The sequence below is a fragment of the Crocodylus siamensis genome, chromosome 1 (genome assembly GCF_052110815.1).
Source record: "Crocodylus siamensis isolate JL-2025a chromosome 1, ASM5211081v1, whole genome shotgun sequence".
NCBI classification, from domain to species: Eukaryota; Metazoa; Chordata; order Crocodylia; family Crocodylidae; genus Crocodylus; species Crocodylus siamensis.
Window position 1 is genome coordinate 413,685,684 of NC_143395.1, and position 27,297 is coordinate 413,712,980.

Sequence of the window (27,297 nt, forward strand, 5' to 3'; positions counted from 1 at the left end):
GACATTGCCTATGGAGTGCTGTAGCTGGTCCGAACAACTAAACTAAACTGTCCCCTCGGAAGAAAAAAGTACAAGACCTTTGACTAAGCCTGTGCTGTGCGATGCTGAAATAAGGCTCTGCCTCTTCCCAAGCCAGAATTAGCCTGGGAGAGGGGGAGTAGTGCTGCTAGTCTGTCCTAATACAGATTGATTTCCAGGGGCAGGCAATCATTTTGGGCAGAGGGCCGCTTACTGAGTTTTGGCAAGCCATCAAGGGTCGCATGGCAGGCAGCCGGGGCAGATAAACATTTTAAAAACTTTTTAGGGGCCCTGTGGGCTGCATAGAATGGCCTGGTGGGCCGCATTTTACCCACCCTTGATTTAAACTGATATCACTATGTTGGAGGGATCTTATTAATGGGGAGATTCTGCAAAAGCAGTTACTGGGTTTAGCTGTTCAAATCCTGGTGGGTTGCAATGGGACTTGTTTCTAAACCTTTCAGGTTTTTCAAAAAATCCTCTTCTAAAATAATCATTTTACTGCTATATTAAGAATTCCATTGGATCCAAAGAAATCAAATGCTAACCATTTTATCCTTGTGGAACATCAGGAAAGAGTATCTATTTAAGCTGAAAGAATGCCATTCTAAGCACACACTTACAGATGTAGGCACATATCCTTCCAGGTATTAAACCACATTGATAAAAATAATTTGGCTCTATGCAACAGAAACACCAAGAAACATTTTTAAGAGGTCTTATTTACAACAACATTCTTTAATAATCTTAATTATAAAGACAAAATTAATGCTTGAATGCTGCATTAATAATAAGAGTCTATACTTTATACTTAAATATCTCAAAGCTATTATGTTTTGCAAAATGAAAAAGATATATATCTACATACATATCTATATCTCTCTCTCTCTCTCTATATATATATAGATATATATAGCCTATGGTTACTTGCCAGTTGGTTCCATATAAAGAATCAATACAATATATCAAAATATTTATTAAACATTGCTTAGTACAATAGGCTTTTACATAGCCATCCATTATATTCATGTTATTTGTCACAGTGACTTCATCTGCAACAAAATCTTGAAAAAAAAAAGAAAAAAATAAGATATATTACACTAAAACAGATAGTGTTGATGTTAGAAAGTTTGGTCACATAATACACAAGCTACTCCAGGTCCATTACGGCTGGAGAGCTCCAATATCTTCTAGACAGTAAACAAGGCGTTATCAGTGCATTAAACTCAGTTCAGTCGGTAACAACAATTTGGCAGATCAAGAGAAAAAGCAGGACCCAAGTCAGTCTATGGAGTAACTACTGCTTATGCTCAAGTCTTTCCTCCCTAACCCAGGGAGCAATACTGTGCGTGGTCAATCAATCAACTCTGTTCTGGGCAGCAATTAAGGCTTTAATACAGCAAAACGTATCAGCACAACTCAGATTTGAACACACAGGGAAAAGTCCATCCTTACTTAGCAAAGTACATTAGCATCTATTCAAAGCCCCATGCCATGGTATGCACATGATCTTAACAGCTTTGCAAGAAAGGGATGATGTTAAGAACATGCTGATAAAGTTTTGCTTCAGTGCCTTCCTGAGCTGGGGCCAAAATAATTTAAACGCTTGCAGTCTCTGAACAAGCTGCCCGATTTGTGTTCAACGGCTGTGAAACGCATGCACAGAACTGGCAGGCTGTGCTGTAGAGATCTGCATCCCCTTAACTTTATTTGTGACCAAGGTACTCTACAAAACCTGCAATGATGTGATTTTTTTTAAATTGAAACAATGCAGCTGGCTCCAGCAAGTGAAAGCAGTGATTTTCCAAGCCACTTGGCCTCAATCCTACCTAAAACTGACAACTTACTCAATGTAGGGCCAGCCTGGAAGCTGCCTTCCAGTCACTGAGGCTCTGCATAAGCATCCACTTGACTGAAGTGCCATCGACCTTGTGGGCTAGCGTTTGCTTTATCTAGCCGCACAATTCAACATGTGGAAGCTCTGTGGCCACACTCTCCTGGCTGGCTTTCAAAACCTCAGATGAATCTTGCTCTGGTAGGAACAGGCATGGAAATCACATGGGGCTAGCTCAGTAAACAGGCAGCAAAATGCTGGATGAGCCAATTATTGGTGTGCCACTAAGATGTGAATTTTGCTTTAATCTTAATGTTTAACAGCTCCGTAAATAATAATGTAACAAGAAAAACAAAAAACACACACACCAGTGATCCTGTTCTTAGCATCCAAGAAGAAAAAACAATCTCAGAACATGAAAGACTGGTGACTGAGAAGAATCAGGCACTTAGCAGCAGTAGCCAGTGGCATGCAATTTTATACGTTTGATAACTACAATTATTTCCATGCTAGAGTCGGACCAGATGGGGGTTAAAGGGAGGTTCTGTTGTCTGACCCTCCCTTTAAACACCATCTGTGGCATTTGCCAGAGTGTCCGTGGCTCTAGGATCTATTGGCCTTATTTACAACCCTTTACTTGACTCGCGGGATTGAACATCCTTGGCCGAGAGGGATACAGAGTCCACTCTGTGTTCTTACATTTGACTTTCAAATAAAATAGGGAACATTCCCCATGTGTAATGTTGGTATACAAAATGCTCCATTCCGTATTTCATCCATATAAAAAGGTACATTTGAGAAAATCTATTAATTAAGAAAAAAAATTGTATCTACAGTACCACTGTGGCAAAGAGCTCAGGATCAGTACTAGAAGTGAAGAGCATAGATTTTAAAACTTTCAAGCTTTTAATACAGGTGGCTAAAGTGCAGTTATCAGGCAAATGACAAAGCCAATGCTGTGGGATTCTGTATTTAAGCTCTCACTGTATCTTACCTGTTATCAGTGTGATCTTTCTTGCTTTCTCCTTCCATCAGTACAGGAAAAAAAAACACCCACCAGCTGTTTTTACCAGGTTAAACAGAAACAGAGAATTTAAAAAGTCCCCCGGTCTGGAATTTGCACCATATAGGTGGAGCTCCAGTGAAGTCAAGGGACTGCTTCACTTGCCCATTGAAAAGTAAAGGCAGGGACCCAGCAATAAAAAGAAGGAACGGACCCCAGCTGCACAGGTCTTTTGAAGAAAAATGTGCCACTTCTTAGTGATGTCTTGGGCAATCACTATACCTCTAAGAAAAAACCCCCTCTTCCAATGACAGAGTGCTCCACCTGATCATACAGCTGGCATGAGATGCCAAACTCATTACAAAAATTAGTACTGAAATGCATTTAAAAAAAGCATTGCTGTCACACTGTTATAAACAATGCAAAGAGAGTGGTGATGAAAGGCTGACAGCAGTGCGAGGTCTGGGCTGCTGTTAGCATGTTTTACTTTTGTTAAGGTGCCTAAATGCACGTGGAGAAGCGTAAGTTTGGGGGCTCCTATTTTGGAAAATCTTGACTGATCACATTAGCTTGATGGCTGAAAACGTCCACAAGCTGTTGGCAACTAGATGTTGCCAACAAGCAAGTTTCAACCCCAAATCAACTGAGTTTCCAGCACTTATTTTTCTTTTAGCCAAGCAGCAAACACAGCAAATTTTAGAACTGAGAAAGTACACTCGTCATAAAATAGTATTTTTACCATTGTGTACTTTCCACAGGCCAAGTCAAACACTATTTCACGGTTAAATAAAACCTCAAACGTAACCTAACCATATGGATGTATCGGCAAGGTTTAAAATCATGCATCTAATGAAAACCTCAATCCGGAGGTGCCTCTATTTGCATGTTATTTCCACCGGCATCAATTCGAATTCTGCATGCAGAGGAACAGGAGGATAAAGTATATAAGCAAGAAATCCAACAGACATCTAACAAGTCAGTCGGCTCAGGGGAAGCTAATGCATTCAGCCACAGATTACTTCAATACTGTTACAACTGGAGGCAGGTTTTGAGTTCTGAGTTAGGCTACTTGCTTTTATCTCTGCATTGGTAAAGGACACTGGTAATAGTGGGTAACATGCATGACAGAGGTAGATTTGCAAGTGATAATTCTATTGCATATTCTGAATTCATACTTGGTGCTCTTAAAAGAAAGATTTAGCTTTCTCTGAACACTTGCTGGTTATGCATCTCTTCATGTGAGAGCTGAAGGACAAGAACATTCTCTGTCCCGTAAAGAAGAGTCCTGGAGATGACTAATATTGTTAGTCAACACGAATCGCTGCCTTCAAGAAAGACCTAGTTGAAATATTTCTTTTGAAGACTGGCTGCAACCTGCCATGTCCTCCCATCATTGCAAATCCTTTTTTGCTGAGTTGCATTCAAAAAATCCTGGCTCCTGATATAAAGCATGTGAGCTGTATTGGCAGAGAAGTCTAAAGTTCCTGGTATTGTCTCTAAGGCCGAGGTTCTCATACCGTGGTCTGTGGATAGTCCATGGACTGGTAACCTGGTGATAGCTGTCCTGGCTTTTTCACAGACAGCTACAAGGGACCATGGTGCTCGTCTATCCTTGTATTTTGTAAAACACTGGCCTCAGAGTTAAAGTCCCCAGCCTTTACACTGAATTCAAAGGTTACTTACTCCTTCCCTAAGAAATGCTGACCCTAATTTTTTCTTTTCCATAAGAGTAACTGCCACAGGGATGTTTTGAGCTCAGATAGGACAGCAAGGTGCTCCATGGTATTCTTTTTAAGGTGCAGTCCACACTGGAGTTTGGCATCTGCTCTAAACATCATTGAAAATAAGTGCCACTTTGCTGTTTTGTCACACAGAACAGAAACAAGTAGCAATGGTAACAGGCATATCCCAAATTACAGTGGAAAGATGTGTCTCTATTTTGCAAGTCTGCGGTGAAGGCCACCTGGGGTTCGCGCGCCACTTAGAATTAACGATACAAAAAGTTTAAAACTCTACCCTGACATTTTCAAATATCAGGTGCATTAGCTGTAAGGTAGTGCTTCCCAACACATCCATAATTATATTTTATTATTTATAATTAGAGACATAAACATCTAATGTACATTCTTTAGGTAGTGGCAAACTCCTGATGGGGGGAAAAGTGCATATTTTGGCTACTCAAAGTGAAAGTATAAGCCATTTCCCAATACATATATATCTTTAAATGAAAGGTATAAAACCCCAAGCAGCAGCAAAAAACTGATGCGGACAGATTTTTAAATACCCTTGATATCCTGACAAACTGATTTAACACAATCCAAAAAGCCATGTGCTAACTTACTTCTCACAAGCACACAGGTTGATCAGCATGTTTCTTCAAGCATCTTATACAAACACCTCACTAAGAAACTGGCTTTTAGCCCATGGCAGCTGCTGTGGGCACACAGACAAGTCTCAAACACAGAGCCCCCAAATTCTGCAAGGCGAAAAATAAGGCCACCAAAACAAAGTCTTTTGTTTGTTTGTTTTAAATATTAAGTAGCTGGAAGGCCCCGGTGACTGCTAACGTGCTCGACATGCTGCAGGTACAAAGTAGATGCTCCTATGCAAGTGGCTTGCAGCACGCATTCAGCAGAGCACTTGAGCAAATGCTCAACTGCTCCTTAGGGCAGGAGGTGATGAAAAGGTTTCAAATGCAGCATGCAGAGGCAATGCAAGCTCTTGGGGCGTTTTGACACTAAGTGCTTCTATTAGTTGTGGTTTTAAAATGGATCTCAAGCCTCTTCATGGACAAGGCAGGTAATTCCAAAGCCTACTTCAGGAAAGCATTTTCTTAGGTTTAAGTGTATGTTTAAGTCTCCCTGGCTGTGTCTACATTGCAGAGTAGACTAATTAGCTGCACAGTAAGTGCCTTATATCTACATGTGCAGCCTGATTAGGCCAGAGGAAATTAATGAAGCCTGCAGCAGAGTAGTACTCGTAAATACAAGTACTACCTTGGTACAGAGTTTTTTTCGTGCAAAGCAATACATGTGTAGATGCTGACACAGCTGGACAGGGCATGAGGATGCTTCTGTGCATAGGCTGCATGCAAGCTAGCCCCACACTGGAGCACCCTTGTGCCCCAGCCAGCCCCTCTGCAGCACACTGAGCTGCGGTGGAGCAGCCCCGGGCTGGTAAGCTGACTTCTTGGGCCTCTTGCCAGCTGGGGCTGCTCTGACCTGGCTCAGAGTGCTGCCATCCCACGTGCATGCGTAAATGCGGCACACAGGAGTAATACACTCTGGCGCGATAACTGCCAAAGTTTATTGTTTCGCCTTAATAGCATGTACAGATGCACCCACTGACTTTAATGGGATTTAAGCACCCCCCCCTGAATCATGGCCTTTGGTTTAACACCAAGAACAGCTCATAAAATGCCTGTCCAAACCTCAATTAAAGATTCATGTATTAGTTGTACTACAGAAGGCCCTGAGGGTGCATAGGTAATTGTAAACAGAGATAAACATGTAAGAATGAAGAGCCGATTTTAGTTACTACGGACTTTATCTTACAGGCCCTACATCCATTTTTTAAGAAATCAAAACAAACAAAAAAAAAATGGACATGCCAGAACTGTGCAGATCTTCCAAACAGCCGCATCAGGCATGCCCATGCCCTGCTGCTCTAAAAATCTCCGTAGGTCTGTGTTGAATTAATGCACAAAGGTAATGGCATTTCTAAAATAGCACAGGTAATTCCTGTGTTACATTAACCTACGGGACAGTGGTCCCAGCCTGTTGCTGCCCTCTTATGTTGCTCATAGACACAGTATGTTAAAATGGTAAAACTGAGGCTGTCACCACTACAGCCCTGGTGGATGGGGAGAGCAAAATATGAGGTCTGCAGCCTGTTACTTGCTTAGTATTGTTGCCCACAGGCCAAAGGTTGTGGGCTACTTCCATATCATGTAAGAGACTACAGGAGGACATACAACCCTTGGAATAATATTGGAGGACAAGTCACGGAGCGAGTGGCTGAGAGGCTCTAGGCACATACCGAATCTCTCTGCTGTTGAGAGGGCCAAAGTCATGGCCACAAATTTCTGGCACATTTTGATAAATCCTATTGATTCAGCTAGATCATTTCCCTTTACTGTTATTAATTTGGTTTAGGTTTCTATCAAATGGGAGGGACACGCTGCAGAAATATGGGGGAATCCCCTACCCTGATAGGCACATAGCAGGTGGGTTACTGTGATGGAAGAGAGCCATAAGGAGCTGGCCCACACTTCCCAGCTGGTGGCTGCATCAAAGAAAGATCACAAACAAGTGATCTCAAGCATTACCATGTATGCCGAGATGACCAAACAGAGGCCTGATTTTTTCAGAACTGAGGAGCCCCCCTCGCTTCAAAAGGAGACAGTGGGCTGACAGGTGCTTAGGATGTCTGGGTGAGATGTAAAATATGGAAGAAGCCAAGAATATAAATTGTTTGTCCATGTAAAGGCTAGACCATTTGTGGGTATGGAATGTGATTTGGGAAATGAGAGATGGAAAATAGGAAGCATGAGAATTAATAAGGTTTGCCTGGGTTAGGCAAAGCAATCAAAAATGACCTTCTGGATTCTCATGATATGTTGCTAGTCAGTCAGAAGGACTCAGGACAGATTTCCAGTTTCCTCACCTTTGTGAGAAGACATTAGCAAGAACATTTAAATGCAACAACTTTTGAAATGATCCCTGAGGGATATCACTGATGTGCTTTCTCCGCAGGTGGAGTTGAAAGACTCCTCATGGCATGCCCGCCCATCCCTGGATGAAAGGAAAATGGAAAGCTGTTGCATTTTGGCAAAATTGCACCACGCACCCCGTTGCCCTTACTGAATACAGACAGCAGAAGCAGCTGGACAGAAGCAGGATAGAAGGAGCCCTCAATAATCACATGCTTCACTAAACTATGTAAAAGTGCAAGCTTAAAGCAGTTTAGAGCAAGCATCTAGGCCACTAAAGGCCATCTAGATACTTAAGCTTGCCCAGCACGGGGCCTTCATAATTCAGTTACTAATATTAGTTTAAACCATAGAGAAGACAGACAGCAGAATGAAAAAAACATATGCAGCCCACTTCAAAAAAAGTTAGTTTTCAGTGACCAGCACGAAATATTAGCCCGATATTTTCAGCTTTACAATATACATAAAAATATTTTGTTTTTACTTTTTAACACCTCAGAATAAAATTGTACTTTAAACATTATTCCCATAATGTGCCAACTCTTCCCTCTGTGCTGTGCCTGGCGGTACCAGTAATACAGAGAAGTCCTTTCACTGCTATGAAACTTCGGAGCTGATGTATAATTTGACACTTCAGTCAGCCTCAAGGTTTGGAGAATTTCTTTATTCAGCCAGGCTAGGTGGTCACACATCATTGGCTAGTGCTCCCCGTCAGTGCTTCTTGGGAGGCTCCACGAGAAGGACAGGCCATATTCCAAAAATAAACTGTTAAAAGCAAAGGGTTAGTGGGGAAGAAGGTGAGAAAACAAAGAGAAGGATTTTCTTAGGATGTTATCTCTCAGAATAGCTATGAAATTACAGCCCTTCATTTCGCTCATGCTCCCTGAAATTCATCAAATCACAGAAAATGAGGGGTAAAGGGACCTCAGGAGGTCATTTGGTCCAACCCCCAGCTCATAGCAGGACCATCCCCAACGAGATCATCCCAGCCAAGGCTTTGCGTACCCACGGCTTAAAAACTTCCAAGGATGGAGAATCCACAACTTCTCTAGGTAACCTGTTCCAATGCTTTGCTATCCTCCCCATGAGAAAGTTTTCTCTAATGTCTAACCTCAAGTTCCCTTGCTGCAACTTGAGCCCATTGCTCCTTGTTCTGTCATCTGCCCCCACTGAGAACAGCCCAGCTCCATCCTCTTTGAAACCCCACTTCAGGTAGCTGAAGGTTGCTATTAAATCCCCTCTCAGTCTTCTCTTCACTACACTAACTAAGCACAGTTCCCTCAGCCTCTCCTCAAAAGTCATGTCTTCCAGCCCTCTAATCATTTTCACTGCCCTCCTCTGGATTCTCCAATGTGTCCACATCCTTTCTGTAGCAGGGGGCCCAAAACTGGACACAGGACTCTAGATGTGGCCTCACTAGTGCTGAATAGAGAGGAAGAATCACTTCCCTTGACCTCTGGCAACACTCCTACCAATGCAGCCCAGTATGCTGCTAGCCTTCTTGGCAACAAGGGCACACTGCTGGCTCACTCAAGTCATACACAGAACACAAGACAATGATGCTACTAAGATCAGGGAGGCATGGTCCCCAAGCCCAGAAATATCCTTAAGCTCAAGCCATGTGAACAGCTAACTGCATACTACATAAATATATGCAGTGTACTGATAGCTTACCTTTACTTTTGGTCTGTACTTCAGGAAGAGTGTCCTTGTGTATAAGCTGGGGGGAAAAATCCTTCTGTAAGAAGCACTGCTTTACCAAGTGCACTTAACAACCTAAGTGTCATGCAATAAACATGCTACAGTCGAGGTCTGCCCGGAGTTGAGGGGTACTGGTCACTGAGTGAATCCCACCCTCTCTCAAATCAGAAAGACATGCTTCTGTAACCAAAGCTTTATTTGTTCTGCCTGGATTTAGTCAGCACAAGTAGGGCTCCAGGTCACAACGGGTACCTTTGGATGTGTTGCAGGGCTGCTCCAATGCAGTACAGCGCATCGGAGCAGACTTTAGTTCGCTGGTGCATGGTAATTACCGTGCTCCAGCGACCTCCCACCTCTCACGTATCAGTGTCCCCGTGCTTCAAAATAGTGGCAGAGGTGCTTGGACTAAAGCTTGTCGGATGCAGGGATGCTGATGCACAAGATGCACTGGCACTTTAATTAGAACGGCTATAATTAAAGCACCTCCCCACCCCCCAAAGCATGTGTGCAAAAGTGCCCAAGAGCACTAACTCATGGATTCTCACAGGAGTGGATGGCCAATAAATGAACTTAGAACTGTTGGTCTTCCCCTCCCCAACAACACTGCCCATATGGAAAAGGGACAGAAGGAACTGGAAGAATATTCCCTCCTTCAGATTTCAAGGCAAAGGTGTAACAGGGAAAATGACCTCTGCTTTTTTCTCCCTAATACTTCCATTACTCTAAGTGAAGCATTCCTTCCAAGCAATTCATGCCTAAAAGTTTTCCAAACTATGCAGCACAGAAGTTTTCAAATCACAGAACCACTTGAGGGAAGAATTATTTCTTCTTTCTGATCACAATTAGTTTAGGTGGGCTCTCTTTAGCACATGAGGGAAAAGTCTCTTTCTACCTTAACAGGATATGAAGGTAAGAGCCAAGGCCCGTTAGGATGTGCCACCACGCGTGGAATTGTGTCACAGCTCCCACAACAGGAGGCATCTTGTCTCGTACTGCCCTGTGGAAAGAAACACGGTGCAATGCATGGTTTCCAAAGTGTGAAAATTGCAACTGGCAACATTTCCTTGTGAGAACACCTGGTGTTTTCTGAATCATATGCTTCAAGTGTCCAGGTTTTTGTAAATCAAGAACACCAGGTACTCCTATTCTCTTACAGTTAGTTTAGAAGATGTTTAGACAATGATTACAGTTGGGAAACTGTTCCCAGGTTTCTGGTACACAAAATAGTTCAGATAAAAACATTACAGGTATAATATTAATGCCACTAAAAAATCCTAAGGATTTTTAACACCCCCATCAAAAGCAATCAATTTTATGGCCTATGGGAAGGCATGATAAGGAAAAGAGGGTTTGAGCAAAGACATGAAATCCACCCTGCCTCATCTTAGTATGTTGGGGGCCGCTTTACCCCATGCCATAACTTTGCACACGGTTTTTACTGCTTTTCTCTGCTCCTGTGGTAAGACAACGACAGAATCAGTAACCTACTGAGCACCCAAGTCCTAAGCACAGCAGCTTCTGAGTATAAAGCTCAGCATGACTTTGTGCTAAGAGTCTCAATGGTAGGAAACAGAGCTGATTGGACAACTTAAAATACTCAGGCTAGCTGGGACAACTTTCAGAGTTGGGAGGCCAGTTGACTTGCATTATAAACCTTCAAAGACTAAAAATGACAAAGCAAGCATTTTTTCCCAGGCACTTTACTAAACCACACCTGGAGACTCAAACTTCCAAGGATCTCCGATTAAACAGATACAATCAGGGATAAAATAATACAGCAGGCAGCACAGCACCCATTGTGTGGCAGGAAACATGCCAACATTTTTCTTCCTTTTGCCAAATGGAATAGGAAGAGGGTACTTCTAGCTAGTGATGTAAGCCTGGGAGTCTCAGGGTGTTTCCTAACCCCACAAAATTGCAGAACTCTCCTAATTCCTGGGCAGATTTCCCCAACTAATGGAGTTGTGGTGATGATTTCATAAGGAGTCACTGTGCCCAGAGAAGCAGTCTGTTCTGGTGTTAATATCTGATGCACAGTCATCTCTGTGTTGACAGATTCGTATCAGTAGCGGCTGTCAAAATTTACAGCATAAACCAGATGACATGACTTGAGGCACACCTACAGTGCCAAAATAAATCCGTTGGGCCCAAGTTTCAACTTGTCCAACACATTAAACACAATCTAAAGAGACGCTGGAAGGAGACACACGGCGCACTAGGCTGCATCCTGAGTCAATCCAACTACCTATCGGTGCAATGTTGTGAAAACTGCATTCAGCAAAGGCCTACAGAGTGTGTGAGCTTGAAACAAGGAGAGCACTGGGGTCAACCAGGACCTTCTTGATGCTGGATGATTGGCAAAGATGAAGCTACATCTTTCAAATTAACATGGAGTATAACTGCCAGGATGCACCAAAGGAGTCAGTGCTGTGGCCTGGTGGCCCACTTTTTAGAGACTAAGCACCTTTATGTCATGTCTTGCATGCATAGACTTGGCATCCTGCAGCAAAGCCAGGCAGTGGCTTTCTATAAAAGCTTTTCTTTTTGCAGACTGCTCGGCTGACACGGCAACAGATTGAAGTTGAGGAACTGAGAATTTTCAAGCATTAAGAAAGACCTGCAGGCCCAATATGATGCTCTGATGAAAATCTATGAAACAAATCAACTGCTAGTCACCCTGAGACATCCAGAAGAATGATTCCTATTTACTAGTGCTGGATACTTTTTGAACAGGCAGGATAGCTTCTTTTCACATTTTCCTGGGAAACAGAAGAGGAAGGAGGAAAAAGGCCAGCCAAGATTGATGATAGTATAAAAAGTAATATAAAATTCTAGCATGAGAAGTACAGACCCCAGGAAACAACAGGCCCTAGAAATCACTTTGGTCACCATTTTTTTTTTTGCCTTAAAAGTTTAGAACGAGGCTCAAAGATGAGTATGATTATGCATGCAGATTTCACTCTGGTGGTTGAAACACTGAGTCCCCAGTTCTGAATCCAGAACAGACAGAAACGGAGAACAAAACCCTTTCAGCACCAGCAGGGGAAAAAAAGGACCAGCTGCTGTAAGGTCTAGAGGTCAGTATGGCTCTGAAGAAGGAGCAACATAGAGTATTGTCTAAGTGGAGCAGATCCCGTATGAATTTTAAACTATGTAAATTCCAGTCAGTCTCATAGCAGGGGTATACATCTGGGGTGTCTTATAACCAATCATATCTATGGAGAAAACTTTTACCAAGAGTTTTCACATTCCTAATAAACAAAGATAAAATTCTCATTATGTAACAGAGGCACTTAAAGTATGCGTCTCCACTAAAAAAACTCCACATTCATCAACTTGGTACTGGAGAGTGAAGACAGACAGAAAAAGCAAGATATTTAGTCTCATGTCTCAGGCTGCCAAATGCCAACTGCATTCCAATTTCAAAATTTCAGCACAGGGAAAATCATTTTTTACATCAAAAACAGGTAGAATATGATGAAGCCTCATAAGTCTATTGTGTTGTTGAAGCTAATCAAGAGCAGACAGGAAAAAGCACTTGTGACTAGTCTGTGGGGAACATATTGCTCACACATCAAGAGATGGACTTGAATTTATTTTGCAGAATAAAAAGCAAAGTCATGCAGTTAAAAATTAAAATCTATACAGAGAGTTGAAAATACTCACCTCAATTTATCACAGAAAATGTTGTCTACATTCCAAAGGAAAAATCCCATTAAAAATACAGTTAAGGATGTATAGCCCAGACCCCTAAGCCACGGGTATACCCTAGAGAGAGAGAGAAGCAAAGTGAAATTTTGTTTAAAATACTTTCAAGGCAGTTTGGAACATTTCCAACTTGTACTATTTATAAAGGGGCTGCTTGACAGGAAAAAAAAATATTTACAGATCTTTAAACCATTATTCTGAAGTCCAATCACATTTTTAAAAGCCAGCAAGATTTGTAGCGCTCCCCACCCCCCTGGTTTTGCCTGATTTTCCTCCTGGTCCATGTGAAAAAGCTTGATACAGGAAGGAAAACGGTAAAACTGACTATACAAATGCATGGGTTAGGTTGACAGCTTCTTCTCTTTTTAATCCCTTTCAGTTAGCTTTCAGTGGGCACATCTACACAAAACATTTACTGTGGAGCTGACTAATTAGCTCCCCAGTAAAACATCAGCGTCTACATGTGCAGTGCTATTAGGACAGAGTAAACTAATTAACTCCGCTGTAGAGCAGTACTGTCAGACACAAGTGCTATCCTACAGCAGAGTTATTTATTCTGCTGCAATGCACGTGTACATGCTGACGGGGCTGGCTGGGGCCTGAGGTACTTCAGCACTGGGGCTGCTTGCCATTTAGCCCTGCACTGAAGCTCATCTTGTGCCCCAGCCAGCCCCTCCACAGCATGCTGAGCTGGAGCAGCCCCAGGCTGCAGGCTGACCCCAGGTCCCCCCACTAGCTGGGGCTCCTTCACCATGGCCCAACATGCTGCGGTCCCAGGCACACATGCAAATGTGGCACCCGGAAGCAATAAACTCCAGGGTGCTCTGCGTCAAAGTTTATTCAGCCGCATTAATTGCACAAATAGATGCACCCAGAGTTAATTGTAGAAGCAATAGGTAAAATGTTTTAAGAGATGCGTGTTATAGTGCTGTGTGAAGTTTCACCGAGTGTTTCGTTTCGAAACTGTTTGATGCGTTTTGAGCTCAAAACAGTGAAATCGGAATGTAACAAAAGGCTTTGAAAAAGCTTTGAAACAAAATGAGGACACTTGAAATGTTTCGAGTTTCGCAGCTGGGCTTGCTGCAGCGCAGACTCCCGGATCTGCACGTGGGATGACAGCATGTTGCTGCTGCCAGCTGGGGCCAGCAATAGCACCAAGCTTCCCAGTGCTCGGCATGGGATGCACCCAGCGCTGGTCCCAGGCGACAGCCTACTGTCATCCCATGCACAGATCTGGGGGCCCGCGCCCCCCAGGAAGAATCTGGCACAGTCCCACAGCCCTCCTGTGGGGACGTGGGTCCCCAGATCTGTGTGCAGGACGACAGCAGGCTGCTGCTGCCAGCAAGTGATACGAGTTTTGCTTGTCAGCAGTTTGAGGTGCAGTTTCCCAGAAACCCCTGCACCTGTCTCCTTGAGCCTTGGCAGACTTCATGCCCTCAGAAGGGGTTACCAGCCCTGCAATTTTCATCAGAATCAGGCAAGAAATGACAAAGTTATAGGCATTTTCACGATTCCCCATTATAGCCTAAGGGTGAAACGTTGCAACAGTGAAACAGTTTCAACGCATCAAAACAGAACAGTGGTTCGAAAGGAAACGCTGTCCCTTCAAAATGGAAATCGAAACGAAATGGTGCTGTTTCGCACAGCCCTAATGTGTCAAGTAGATTGTGTCCTCTTAAAATGCACAGATTAACATTATTTAAACCGCCTGATAACATAACATATCGAGAACACACACTAGCTCAGTGAATCATTTCAAAGTAGTTTTTACTGTAAGAATCATTGAGGGGTGAGGATGGGAGTGGGGAACAAAACCAAAAACCTATTTAGGATACAAGAAAATAGGAGCTGAAGAACCAGAGTCATCACTAATAAACCCAATCTTACTGTTTGCATTCACATGGAACTACAGAATCATTAACTTCTTAATGGAAGTGAAGGAAGTTCCTTTGCTAGCAGTAATATGACCTCCAAAACGCTTAATTCCAAACCAAAGAAGCTATACTGACATATAGGTCCTGTTATTCTTATCATGCATACACACTTTAAGATTCTGGTTTGAAAAGATGTTACTTCTTTCAGTCTTTTGCATTAGTTTTGTCACTGTGATTTATCACCTATAAAGAGGCAGCAATATATCAAAGAACTTATTCCTGCATCACAACAAATAGACAGGATTTCTTAAGCCATAAATAACACTTTCTGACAGCAGTGTTATTCATTAAAACACACATATTGGTATTGTGGAGACTGTTGATTAGTGGTAGTGGTAGTGTATAAGTGTGTAGTGCAGGGACAGATCCTCTCTCTAGGCAAATTCAGGACAAACACGGCATGTGTTCCACACCTGTCCGCACTGGGAGCAGGTTCATTTCTAATTCACAGTTGTTTAGTCCCATAAATACGTATGGCACTAAATCAGGCGAGCTGTGAAACAAATACAAAGTTCATGTCCCGAGGAGCCTACATTTCAGAGACAGCAGCAAGTCCAAGATATAAAAGAATGGGTCATGCCCTGGCAATTATTGCTTGAATAGCTTCTGCGTAGATGAGTGAGCTGTTTGATGCAGCAGTGAGTCTGTGCCATAAGCACAAGGGTGTGTAAAGTGAAGGCACAGTTACATTGTTGGACTGAGTGAGGAACAGCCAGGGAAAAGGTGGTGGTGAGGGTCTGTACAGTGAGTGGACTGCCACAAGTGGGATCAGAAATGAGCAGGACTCTGGAAACGAGGTTCACTTCCACACAGGTTCTTATACTGCGCTCATCAGTACAACTTCTGAATGCCTTCCAGTAGTGACTAACCATCTAGCATGATTAACCATCTGTTACGGGACTGACCTGTAGCCACAAGCAGAAAGCAAGACAAAACAAACACAAGGAAGAGGTAGACAATTTGAGCAATGGAAAAAGAGGATCCTAGTAGATGGGTTTAAGAAAAGAAGATAGAGAGAGGGAGCTAGGAAAGAAAGGGTTGGCAGCTTTGTGGTTAAGGCACTGGGCCAGGGTTTAAGACAGTTCATTTCCCAGCTCTGCTAGTGTCACTGCGTGGCTTCAGAGAAGCCACATATGCCCAGACACATATAAGTATTCCGGTGCCTAATTCAGCACTGGTTAAATAGAATTTAGGAGCCTAAATATCTTTGTCAAACTGGGTCTTTGTTTTGTAGAAACTACTTTTCTGTACATCGAGCACAATGCTTCCTTTCTCCTTCCTTTGCCTTGGATCAGGGACTGTGCCATACTACGTATCACAAAGATGACCTTAGTTCTGGTGGGGCCTCCATGTGCTATTGCAACAATAAAGAGGAAGAGGAGGAGGTTGCACAGTCAAGACTGGACATGATAAAAGCTTGGAGCAGTGAACCAAAGATATGAATGGAGAGGAAGGGGAACACCTGGTGAAGTAGGGAAAATACAGGAATTTGCATAGAAGAGAAAAGAAAATGAATGGTAACCAGTTGCAAGCTTGACTGACAGGGAGAATGACAGTGCGACTGACAGCAAGATGAGGTGAGAGAAAGAGAGGTTTGCTTAAGTCATTTTAACTAACAGCCCCGCTGGGAGATGGTGCCATATACCATAGAAAATGATGGAAGGACTGGCAGAGTCGTGGAGTCTGCAGGAACAGAAGGGTAGTATCTCTTTGGGCTTGCCTAAACAGGGACACTCAGGAAAATTAGTCTGAATTAATTACGAAACTGAATGAAATAAGTCTTGTTGAGCAAGAGTTGAGTAACAGTGCTGGCACAGGGATTTGAGCTTGTTTAATTAACTCACTTTAAGGCCATACCCTTAGTGAAGACTAATTAACTTTCCTGAGTGTCCTCAGGCAAACCCTAAAGTAATGAACTTATACAACCAAGCCCAAAAGGTAAGAAATTTAAGATCAGGTAATCATCAGATGAAAGGCAATATGTGAACCCACGAGGAAAGATCACTCAGGAAGGACAGAGACAGGGCCAGGTCAGCAACTGAGCCCATGGTACCCAAATTAGCATATTTATTCAAACTTTCTTCTTCTTTCTTTGCAACTCTTTGCACTAATATTACTTAGTTCTTTCAGAAATATCTGATAGCAATCCTTTTGGTTTGAAAACAATCCAACACATTTTCCAACTTCTAGTACATCAAAATCTGCCCACTAATGTTGATGAAATTTTACTCTTCAATTGATCAAGTACTTTACAGTCTAATCTTTAGTGCTGGCCTGGAGAGGAAGGAAAACGTTCTGTGAAGCTGCACACCTTTGCTAGTATTACTGTTTGGGCAGCATCAGTACTCCTAGCACCATACAGATCAGGAGAAAACTACAATCCCTTTGTTTCAAGGAACTTAGTCTGAAACTATCTCCAGACAAGCTGGCAACAGACACTACATCTGCTCCATGTTTGTTCAAAAGGCACATGCTGACCTCAATCTAATGTCTTTATGGAAAGACAGGAACCGGACAATTTCCATGAGACAGAGAGCACGTGACGGTGCTTCACTTTATTTAGAGAAGTGATCAGTAATGCACACTTTGAATAGCACAGCCCCGTCGAATGCAAATGCCAAGTCAGAACATGCATCTTGTCAGGCTGAACTAAGCCAGTCACTTACCATAACACTATATATACAGACCGCATGACTACCACAGAGACCAGCGTTCCATACATGATCTGAAGAAAAGTAGAGAAAACAGAAAATCAGTATTAGCGTTTAGACAGCTGCTACCCAATAGAATATATATAAATCAAGCATTATTATTTGGTTATAAAATATGTAACCAAAAATTATTGGTTAGTCCCCTATAATATTTGTACTGATCTATTCAAACCATTTTGACGATTCTTTATTCTCACGAAATGTTTCGAGGTTTGAAGCTGGGCTTGCTGCAGCACAGGCCCCCAGATCTGCGCGTGGGATGACAGCGCGCTACCACTGCTGGCTGGGGTCAGCAGCAGCACCAGGCTTCCCGGCGCTTGGCATGGGCTGTGTCCCAGCTGGCAGGGGCAGCTTGCTGTCATCCCACATGCAGATCGGGGGGCCCGTACCCACTGGAAGGAATCTGGCACAGCCCTGCAGCCTGCCTGGGGGGTGCGGGCTCCCAGATCTGCATGCAGGATGACAGCAGGCTGCCGCTGCCAGCAAGCGATAAAAGTTGTGCTTGCCAGCAGTTTGAGGTGTAACTTCCCAGAAACCTCTGCAGCTATCTCCTTGAAATTTGGCAGGCTTCATGCCCTCAGAAGGCGCTACCAGTCCCGCAATTTTCGTCCAAATCAGGCAAGAAATGACAAAGTTATAGGCATTTTCATGATTCCCCATTATAGCCTATGGGTGACACGTGTCAAAACAGTTTCAATGAAACGAAACAACAAAACGAAACACTGTTCCTTTGAAACAGAAATCGAAACGAAATGGTGCTGTTTCACAGAGCCCTAATATCCATGTATAAATACTGGAGCAACTCAGATCCCTTTGTTGGGAGATCCAGAAAAACAAGAATTGTGGCACACATTGAGAACAGAATTAAAAGCAAACACTAGGTGGCACAACTAGTTAGCATCCAGAAGTTAAAACTGGAATTAGGAGTAAGTTATCATGTTGAAGACCCTCATTACTTGAGCTCAGGTCAGGCTCCCTCTCATGCACTCCCTCCTGGAGTTCTTAGCTGGAAGGTGGCCTATACCCTGGTATTTAGGACCCATCTAAGTGGGAGTTTGACCCCAGTTTCCCAGGCAGGCACAGAACCTGGGGTCACCACTTCTTGGTGTATTTTAACAAAGAGAGGAAGCCACTTGCTCACCCCCAAAGGGATGGAGAGGGGACTTCAGACTGAACCTTGGCTTCATACAACCATCTAACTATTACCTGCAGTCAGGTGCTTAAGTGTGGGACAGAGGCAAGACTTCACACATGCTCTCTTCAACACGTCCTACTGGCTGGCTTCAGTGTCCCTTATGCTGCATCTCCTCATCCCAGGCACCAAACTCACCATTTACCATAAAGGCTGGGCGTTTATGAATTCCTAGCACCTAGAAACAATGTGTGGTGACACTCCGTGTTGCCTCTCCAAGTCCCTTTCTGGACCTTAACCGTGCGAGACTAAAACTGTTAGGAGCTGTCACTGCTGTGTGCACTGCAGAGCTAAGGGAAGTTATTCAAAAAGCTTTCCTTAGTTTGACTTATGCATTAAACAGGTTTCCAGTTAAATGCTATTTATATTAATTATACACAATTTGTAATCCAGAAAGAACCTAGGTCAACAGGGTAGGATTACTGAGCTGTTATTAACACCGAGCTAAAGAAAGAGCTTTGTTTGCAGGCGGCATGCTGCGAGGAACGCCAGCGTCTCCTGATACAATCCGCACCCTGGTTGAGAGGTTGAGTCCTCCTGCGAGGAGATTCCCTCTCTCAGCATTAGCCCTGTGCTCTTTTAGTACTTCCAGGAATTAAACAGCACTTCTCATTCTCATCTCTACTCTGACTAAGAACAACTTGTCCTGCTTTGCTATTCAAATCAAGAGATCTCTTCTAAAAAGGCACAAAACGTACAGAGGAAGAGGCTTTATGTAATAGGACCTCCTGTGGAACCAACATGTTCTTCTCAACGTTTAGCTCAGTGGTCAGGAAGGTTTTGGGGCTACCAACTGGATCAATCTTGGCTCACAGGCAGGCAGGCTAGTGCTCCCAAACTGGCCTGTCACTTCTTCCCAAGGCCCAGCTATGGTGCAGCCCCTCTCCATCATCCCTGCTTGCCTGTGGCACACACAGAGCCCTATCTCTTCCCCACCTGGCTTTACTGCATTCAGCCTCCCTACTCCCCCTGCCTGGCAGTGGCAGTGTGATGCATGCAGGGACCCCCACCACCCTAGACAAATGTAACAGGGGCTTAGGTAGGAGGCCTCTTACTAGGGTAGCCACGGGAGCGGGTAACTACTGGCAGCCCACTACACAGGTGGGGGGAGTTATGCATCTGGGGAAAATCAGGGTAATTAGCCCTCCACTGTCTGCATAAGCCTGGCAGTGAGGGAACGCACTTTGCCCTTGGGCACTGGACGAGGAGGAGGAGGAGACCGCTGAGAAAGGAGAGAGGAAGAGAGATGGCAGCCAGAGGAGAGCCGGGGACTGCTGAAACAGAAGAACTGGGGCAAGCCGATAAGGAGTTGGGTCACTTACCCAAGCCCCGTGACCCGGGGCTCCTGGACAGCAAGGTGCCAAGAAAACCCCCCGAGGCAGAAGGTCTTGGGGTAGCATGCAGAGGGCGAAAGCCATGTGGGGCTGTCCGCCGCACTGGGCAGCTAAGGACTGCGGCAGGTTCATTTTCGGACACAGGGAGACGGTAGTGGAGATGCTTCCCTAATGGATGCTAATAGATACATTAGAGACACTCCCTGATGATTGGCGGGGTGAAGATGGTACCCAGGGCGGAGTAAACTTAACGCAGCCGGGATACTCCCTGATTTAAGAAGTTATTAGAGTGGCTGTATTGCTTCCCTCGCTAATGAAGTAACTTGTGTGGCAGAAATGACAATGTAACCCTGTTAAGAATAAAGCAAACATCAGGAAGCCAACTGTCTGGGTGGTCTGTGGTGTCTTCTCACCCTCAAGAAGTAACACTGAACATTTTTTCCTTTCAATCAAAGTCGTGGCAGGAAAGTTCAGAGGGAAACCGAGATAGACTCAGCCACCCTCTCACACAAAGAACCGCCTTCTCCCTGGAGGTTGCAAGCAAAGCCCCATCTGAGCCACACCCAATGGCTCCATAGGCTGTAGGCTGCTGACCCCAATTTAGCTTTTGCATTCTCCTGCCTACAATTCACCCCTTCAGAAATGCTTTTCCATTTTGGCATGGATGGATCTTCCTCTTAAACTAAGACAGACCTCTATCATACTGGTTATGACCAACTTCAAGCTTCTATCTTGGCCAACTTCAAGCTTCTATCATGTAACCAACTCACACCAGCTCTTTGTACAGTGATGAAACAGGCTTTGATCCTGTCTAGAGAGACACCTGGCTTACAGCCAGGCCACAATCTAGGTACAATACTAGCAAGATCACTCTTTGTCGCAGCTGCCTATGACTGAATCAGTCTCTCAGTCGGTGGCTTGCATTTTTCCTTCATCGTCACTATTGTCTGACCCTTGGGCACAAGGACAAGATGGCCGTGGTAGCTAAAGCCAAGCAATCTAGGCATCTCAGCCTGAACAAATATTAATTTAGCAATGCAATGAACATACATATGACTTGATAGGCCAATATGACACAAATTTCAAGCGTATTTCCTGAAATGCCACCACAATCCTGTGGCAGGTGTGTGGTCTGTGCCTTCTGCTGCTCCTAAAACCCGCACACTTTTCTCATGGACAGGCACCGTTCTCAGCAAGGATGTTTGATCTCAAAAGGCGCTGCTGCTTCTCTGCACAAGACTTCCTGGCAGTGACCTTGCTCTTGCCGTTCTTTGTACAGCAGGTGCTTATGCATGTGCAACACAGGCAGCTCAAAGGAATGACATTTTCATTAATGATGCTTCACTGCTTTAACAGCTGGCTTGCTGTAGCACTGGATACTTGGTCACTTGAAACATCTGACCACAGAAGAAGAAAATGCAAGAAAAACTAGTGGACTCCCGCCAGCTGCTACAAATGCTATTTGTAAAATATCCAAGTTTCAAGCCCATAAAACTAAACAGAAAGCATTCTATCTAGTATTTATTGTGTCCTAATATAGCACATTATAGTAAATAAGTGAGAACTTATTTACCTTAACCTTCATAATCCCTTGTTTCCTGCATATCTACATGGTCAACTTCTCAAAAGCTGAATTTGCTTTCAGGATACAGAAAATAACTTCCTTACTGACACTAACTTGGACACTCGGTACACTGTCCAGGTAGCAGAACGCATGAGTCACGGGAACCCGCTTCTCATCATTGTACAGGGGAGGCAGTATATACCTCTTGCTGGCTGATACATGACACTGGTCCTTGTTAAACTAATTGTGAGGCTGCCCCAGAGCAGCCAAACATCTGCAAATCCTGTTTGGAACATGCCACTAATGCACTGTAATCTGGGTGGAGCAACTCAAAGTGGGTCTCAACTTCATGCAAGGGAACAATAGTGTTGCATTTGCGGGAGACTCAACACCACACTGACTGGAATGTCAAACACCCTGTCCACAAGTGCTGCAGAAAGAGTGAGCAACAACAACAACAAAATCAAAATCACTAGAGATGGGGAAAGGCTTGGACGGGTCAGTGCTTATCCTTTCCCTGCCTTGCACTCTTCCCTGGAGTCGACACAGTGGTACAGAATGTTTCAGGACATCTAAGCCTGTCTGGCCAGTTCCAAAAGAAAGACTGCCCAACTGTATCAAAGATCCTCTTCTTGCCAGTGAAAGCCATAAAGAAATCTTTATTCTGGTTACAACATACCCCTCGAATCTATCATACCACAAAAGTTATGCTTATGGCCCAGCTGGCTCTAGTCACACTGTGACTCTGGGAGCTTGCCAAGAAATGTGTGCAGGAGCACTCAGTCTGTTGAGCAGTATCTGAGCCAATATTTACAAGCAGTCAACTAACAACAAGATTCCCAACTGTTCCTTCACTCCATTTCATCTCCTTTTCTCTTGGAGACTCCAATTGTTGTCCCATCTGAGAATCTTTGAGGGATAAAACTCCTTCAGACTCGAGAGAAGAGATTATGCAAATTCTCAGTATGAACTATACATCCCAAATTAGGCATCTGTTGGCATACTACCAAGGCCTGAAGTGTTGCCATTTTTCAACATCTGCACAGCATCCAGGACTGTTTCTAGCACATGTTCAGAAAGGTCAGACAGAGTATTCAATAAGCCCTCAAATGCAGTTGCCATTGCAACTAGAATGCCAACTGGAATCAGCCAACAGTGGTGGGACCCAACACAGGACTGGGCGGTGAATGTCGAGGGCTATAGGCTGTACAGGAGGGACAGGATAGGGAAGAAAGGTGGGGGTGTGGCACTCTACGTTAAGGAGGAATACCCATCCTCATCAATTAATAAAGAATCAGAGGAAGGGCACTGTGAAGTGCTTTGGGTTAGATTACAGGGCAGTCGAGGGGAAAGAGACTTAACGGTGGGAGTCTACTACAGACCTCCCAACCAGGGGGAAGAGCTCGAGCAAGAATTCTTGGGTCAGCTCACAGAGGTAGTGAAGGCTAAGGATGTGGCAGTCATGGGGGACCTGAACTTCCCGGACATCTGCTGGGAAGAGCAGTCAGCCAGGTCTGACCGCTCACGTACGTTCTTGGCCAGAGCGCAGGACCTCCATCTAACCCAGGAGGCGCACAGCCCCACCAGGGGAGACGCCTTGTGGGACCTGGTGCTGGCTACAGGTGATGACCTGGTGAGGGGGCTGCGGGTGCTTGACCACCTGGGCGACAGTGATCATTGCCTGCTGGGATTCACCATCCAGCGCAAGGTGGCAAAGGCCTGCAGCAAGGCAGCAACCCTAGATTTCAGGAGGGCAAACTTCACCAAGCTAAGGAGAATAGTTAGGGAGGGAATGAGGTCCCAGAGGGCAGGGGAGCCGGGTGTCCAAGGAGAGTGGTCACTCCTCAAGGAGACGATCCTCCAAGCCCAAAGAGAGGTAATCCCAACGAGGATCAAAGGGAGCAGGAGGCCACACAAGCCTCCATGGCTCACCAAAAGCATCCGGGAGTGTCTCCTAGCTAAAAGGAAGGCGTACACCCAATGGAAAAGAGGGGACATCACCAGGGATGACTATACTGCAGTTGCTCGGGGATGTAGGGGGGCAGTCAGGAAGGCCAAGGCGGATATGGAACTGGGACTAGCTTCCCAGATTAAGGACAACAAGAAGTCCTTCTTTAAATACATAGGGGGCAAAAATAAGATCCCGGGTAACGTGGGGCCCCTGCAGGACACGTTAGGAAATTTGGTCGTCACACCAGATGATAAAGCCAACATATTTAACGATTTCTTTGCCTCCATCTTCCTAAGCAGGGACCGGAACAGTCACCCCTCAGCTGGGCTCCCCTCAGGCGCCAGGGGAGGCACACCTGGGCCACGGGTTAGTGAGGAACTAGTTAGGGAGCTTCTGGAGGGACTGGATGTATTCAAGTCAGCCGGTCTGGAGGATCTCCACCCTAGAGTACTAAAGGAATTGGCTGAGGTCATTGCAGGACCCCTGGCATGGCTTTACAAGCACTTGTGGTGCTCTGGTGTGGTGCCAGAGGACTGGAAGAGGGTCAACGTGGTTCCCATCTTCAAAAGGGGAAGAAGGAGGACCTGGGAAACTATAGGCCCGTTAGTCTTACTGTGATCCTAGGCAAGCTGTTCGAGAAAATTATGCTGGCACACATCCAGGAGGGGCCAGCAGGGGACTGCATGCTTAGGGGCAACCAACATGGGTTCATCAGCGGCAGGTCCTGTCAGACCAACCTGGTGGCCTTCTATAATCAGATCACCAGATCATTAGATACAGGGGTAGCAGTGGATATAGTCTTCCTGGACTTTCAGAAGGCCTTCAACACTGTCTCTCACCCTGTTCTCATTAAAAAACTGGGGGACTGTGGTGTCGACACCCACACAGTCAATTGGGTCGCCAACTGGCTGGAGGGCCGTACCCAGAGAGTGGTGGTAGACGGGTCATTTTCAGCCTGGATGTGGGCAGTGGGGTCCCCCAGGGCTCGGTCCTCGGGCCTGCACTGTTCAACATCTTCATCAGCGACTTGGACGAGGGGGTAAAAAGCACCCTTTTCAAATTTGCTGATGACACTAAGATGTGAGGACTCTAGAAGGGAGCAATAGGCTACAATCGGATCTAGACAAGTTACAGGGTTGGGCAGATAAGAACAGGATGGGATTCAACACTGACAAGCGCAAAGTGATGCACCCGGGGAGGAACAACCGGCACCATACCTACAGGCTGGGGAACTCCCTTCTTGTCAGTACAGAGGCAGAAAAGGATCTTGGAGTCATCATTGACTCCAAGATGAACATGGGTCGTCAGTGCGGGAAAGCAGTCAGGAAGGCCTACCGCACCTTGTCATTCATCTACAGATGCATCTCGAGCAGGTCCAAAGAGGTGATCCCCCGCCCTCTGTGCGGCACCGGTCAGGCTGCAGCTGGAGTACTGCGTCCAGTTCTGGGCACCGCACTTCAACAAGGATGTGGACAACATGGAGAGGGTCCAGAGGAGGCCACTCGTATGATCGGGGGGCAGCAGGCCTTATAAGGAGAGGCTATGGGACCTGAACCTGTTCAGCCTCCAGAAGAGAAGGCTGAGGGGGGATCTAGTGGCCTGTTACAAACTAGTCAGGGGGAGATCAGCAGGCACTGGGGGAGTCCCTGTTCCCCTGAGCACTGCCAGGAGTGACCAGGAATAATGGTCACAAGCTGGTAGAGGTTAGATTTAGGCTAGATATCAGGAGGCGCTACTTCACGGTCAGGGCAGCTAGGGTCTGGAACCAACTTCAAAGAGAAGTGGTGCTGGTCCTTACCCTGGGGGTCTTTAAGAGGAGGTTAGATGAATACCTTGCTGGGGTCGTTTGACCCCAGTACTCTTTCCTGCCATGGCAGGGGGTCGGCTAGATGACCTACTCAGGTGCCTTCCGACCCTAGAAACTATGAAATGGGGTCAGTAATCTGCTCCTGATCATCAGTGCCCTTCATTGACACCAGTGTCACAAACAGGGCCTTAAGCCCCATGAAAAACTGCTGTCATGCACATCCGCATGTGGTTACAATCATCTGCTATGGGGCATCTTGCACCTTACTCTGCATTACACCAACAGGTACCCTGTTAAGGACCATAACACGGTCCAGGTTCATTCACTTGCAATTCTGCCAATGTAATATATGCTGCTGCCTGCTTGCAGCGCCCCTCTTTCTTTTTTTTTTTTTTTAAAGGAAAATTTTTCCATGTCCTAAGCCAAATCAATTCCAAAAACATGAGTCATTCGAGAATCATATGTGGCCCTACTACAGGCAAATATCCTCCACCCTAGCCTGGAGCATCAGATGCTTCCAAATCCTTTGGTGGGCATCCTAGGTGCAGGGTACTTGAAAGAATGAATGAACACTGATCTGTCATCACCTGAAGAAAGACATGTAGGCCTCTGGCAGAATGCATTAACCTCCCTGGACACCTGAGGGTAACTGTTCTCAGGCAGCAAACCTTCAAAAAATAATGTGAATGGGAAATTGCGGAACAGGAAAACATTAAGGCTGGACTGTGTTAAGTTAGGTTTAACAGCGACAGTGGATTCTTCTTCTATTGCTTGGATTAGCTTTTGTTACCTCTGTTCCCATGGGTTTACTCCTTCCATGTTTGCCTCTCCCAGCATTGCCCCATCTCTGTATTCAAATTTCTTTCTTTATACACTGCTTTGGGCATGTCTTTTCACAGCATCTGATGAAGTGAGCTGCAGCCTATAATACCTTGTCCATATATTTACTTTGGCTAATCTACAAGGTGCAAATCTACCCTGCCTTCTACTTGTATTTTGGGTCTCTGAACTGACACGAGGCCATTCCAGATGCCTATATAAACAGTAGAATTTCTTTGGTGTTTGGCAGTGAAAAGTGTGTCCAGGTAGCTGTGACTACCTGGGCAGGTCCAGGTGAAGGACAGGCTCTTTCTAGGGTACCTTTCCTAGAAACTCCCTTCTCCCCATTCAAGGTGAACGGTAACATCCCTAAAAAGTACTGCTCAGTCAGTCAAAAGGATTAAAACAGATTGTTGCTGTCCTTCACTATGGACATCCACTGTCTAAGCTCTGGGACACCTCCATACAAGGTTGTCTCTGGACTTCCGGGGTCACTTCCTCCATTGCTACAGATCTTCAGAAGATACTATGCTGTGACAAGAAGTGAATAGATACAAGCAATGGTGGTTTGTACAGTGCCACCACCACACTCATCCCAGAAACCTTTAATCTCTAAAAAAAAAAAAAAAAAAAAAAAAAAAAAAAGTGTTATGACTGGGCTAGGCCAAGACTGCAGTTCCCGATTGTCAGAGCTGTCCTGAACCAATGGACGTTGCCTATGCAATCTAATGTCGTTGCATGATCCTATTGCAAAGATGTGCATCTTGCTGCACTAGCACCTAAGCTGTCACAGATCCACATGGCTTTGTCTTGTCCTGCAGTTGCGCTGTTAAGGATTTACATATTTGGGTTCCTCTCTCTTCTTGCCATTAAGATGATAAACTTTAATCACCAGGGAAACTGCTGGCCACCCTCAGTTGTTTACTGCCATAAGGCTACGCCATCAGAAAAGAAAGGCTACAGATATAAGCTGATGTAGGTTATCTGTTTGTCTGACATCTACCTGGGAA

General features: G+C 44.9%; 1 protein-coding gene across 1 annotated transcript in view; it reads right to left on the reverse strand.

Moving 5' to 3' along the window:
• Window positions 1-705: 705 nt before the first annotated feature.
• ACER3 (alkaline ceramidase 3) overlaps window positions 706-27,297 on the reverse strand; it is an 80,676-nt gene continuing 54,084 nt past the window's right edge. Inside the window, exons 7-11 of the mRNA XM_090030730.1 lie at window positions 17,576-17,634; window positions 12,934-13,035; window positions 10,160-10,264; window positions 9,241-9,286; window positions 706-8,331 (exon numbers count right to left, since the gene is read on the reverse strand). Of these exons, the coding sequence (XP_089886856.1) occupies window positions 8,278-8,331; window positions 9,241-9,286; window positions 10,160-10,264; window positions 12,934-13,035; window positions 17,576-17,634 (366 nt within the window). The 3' untranslated portion in view covers window positions 706-8,277. The remainder of the gene's footprint in view (window positions 8,332-9,240; window positions 9,287-10,159; window positions 10,265-12,933; window positions 13,036-17,575; window positions 17,635-27,297) is intronic.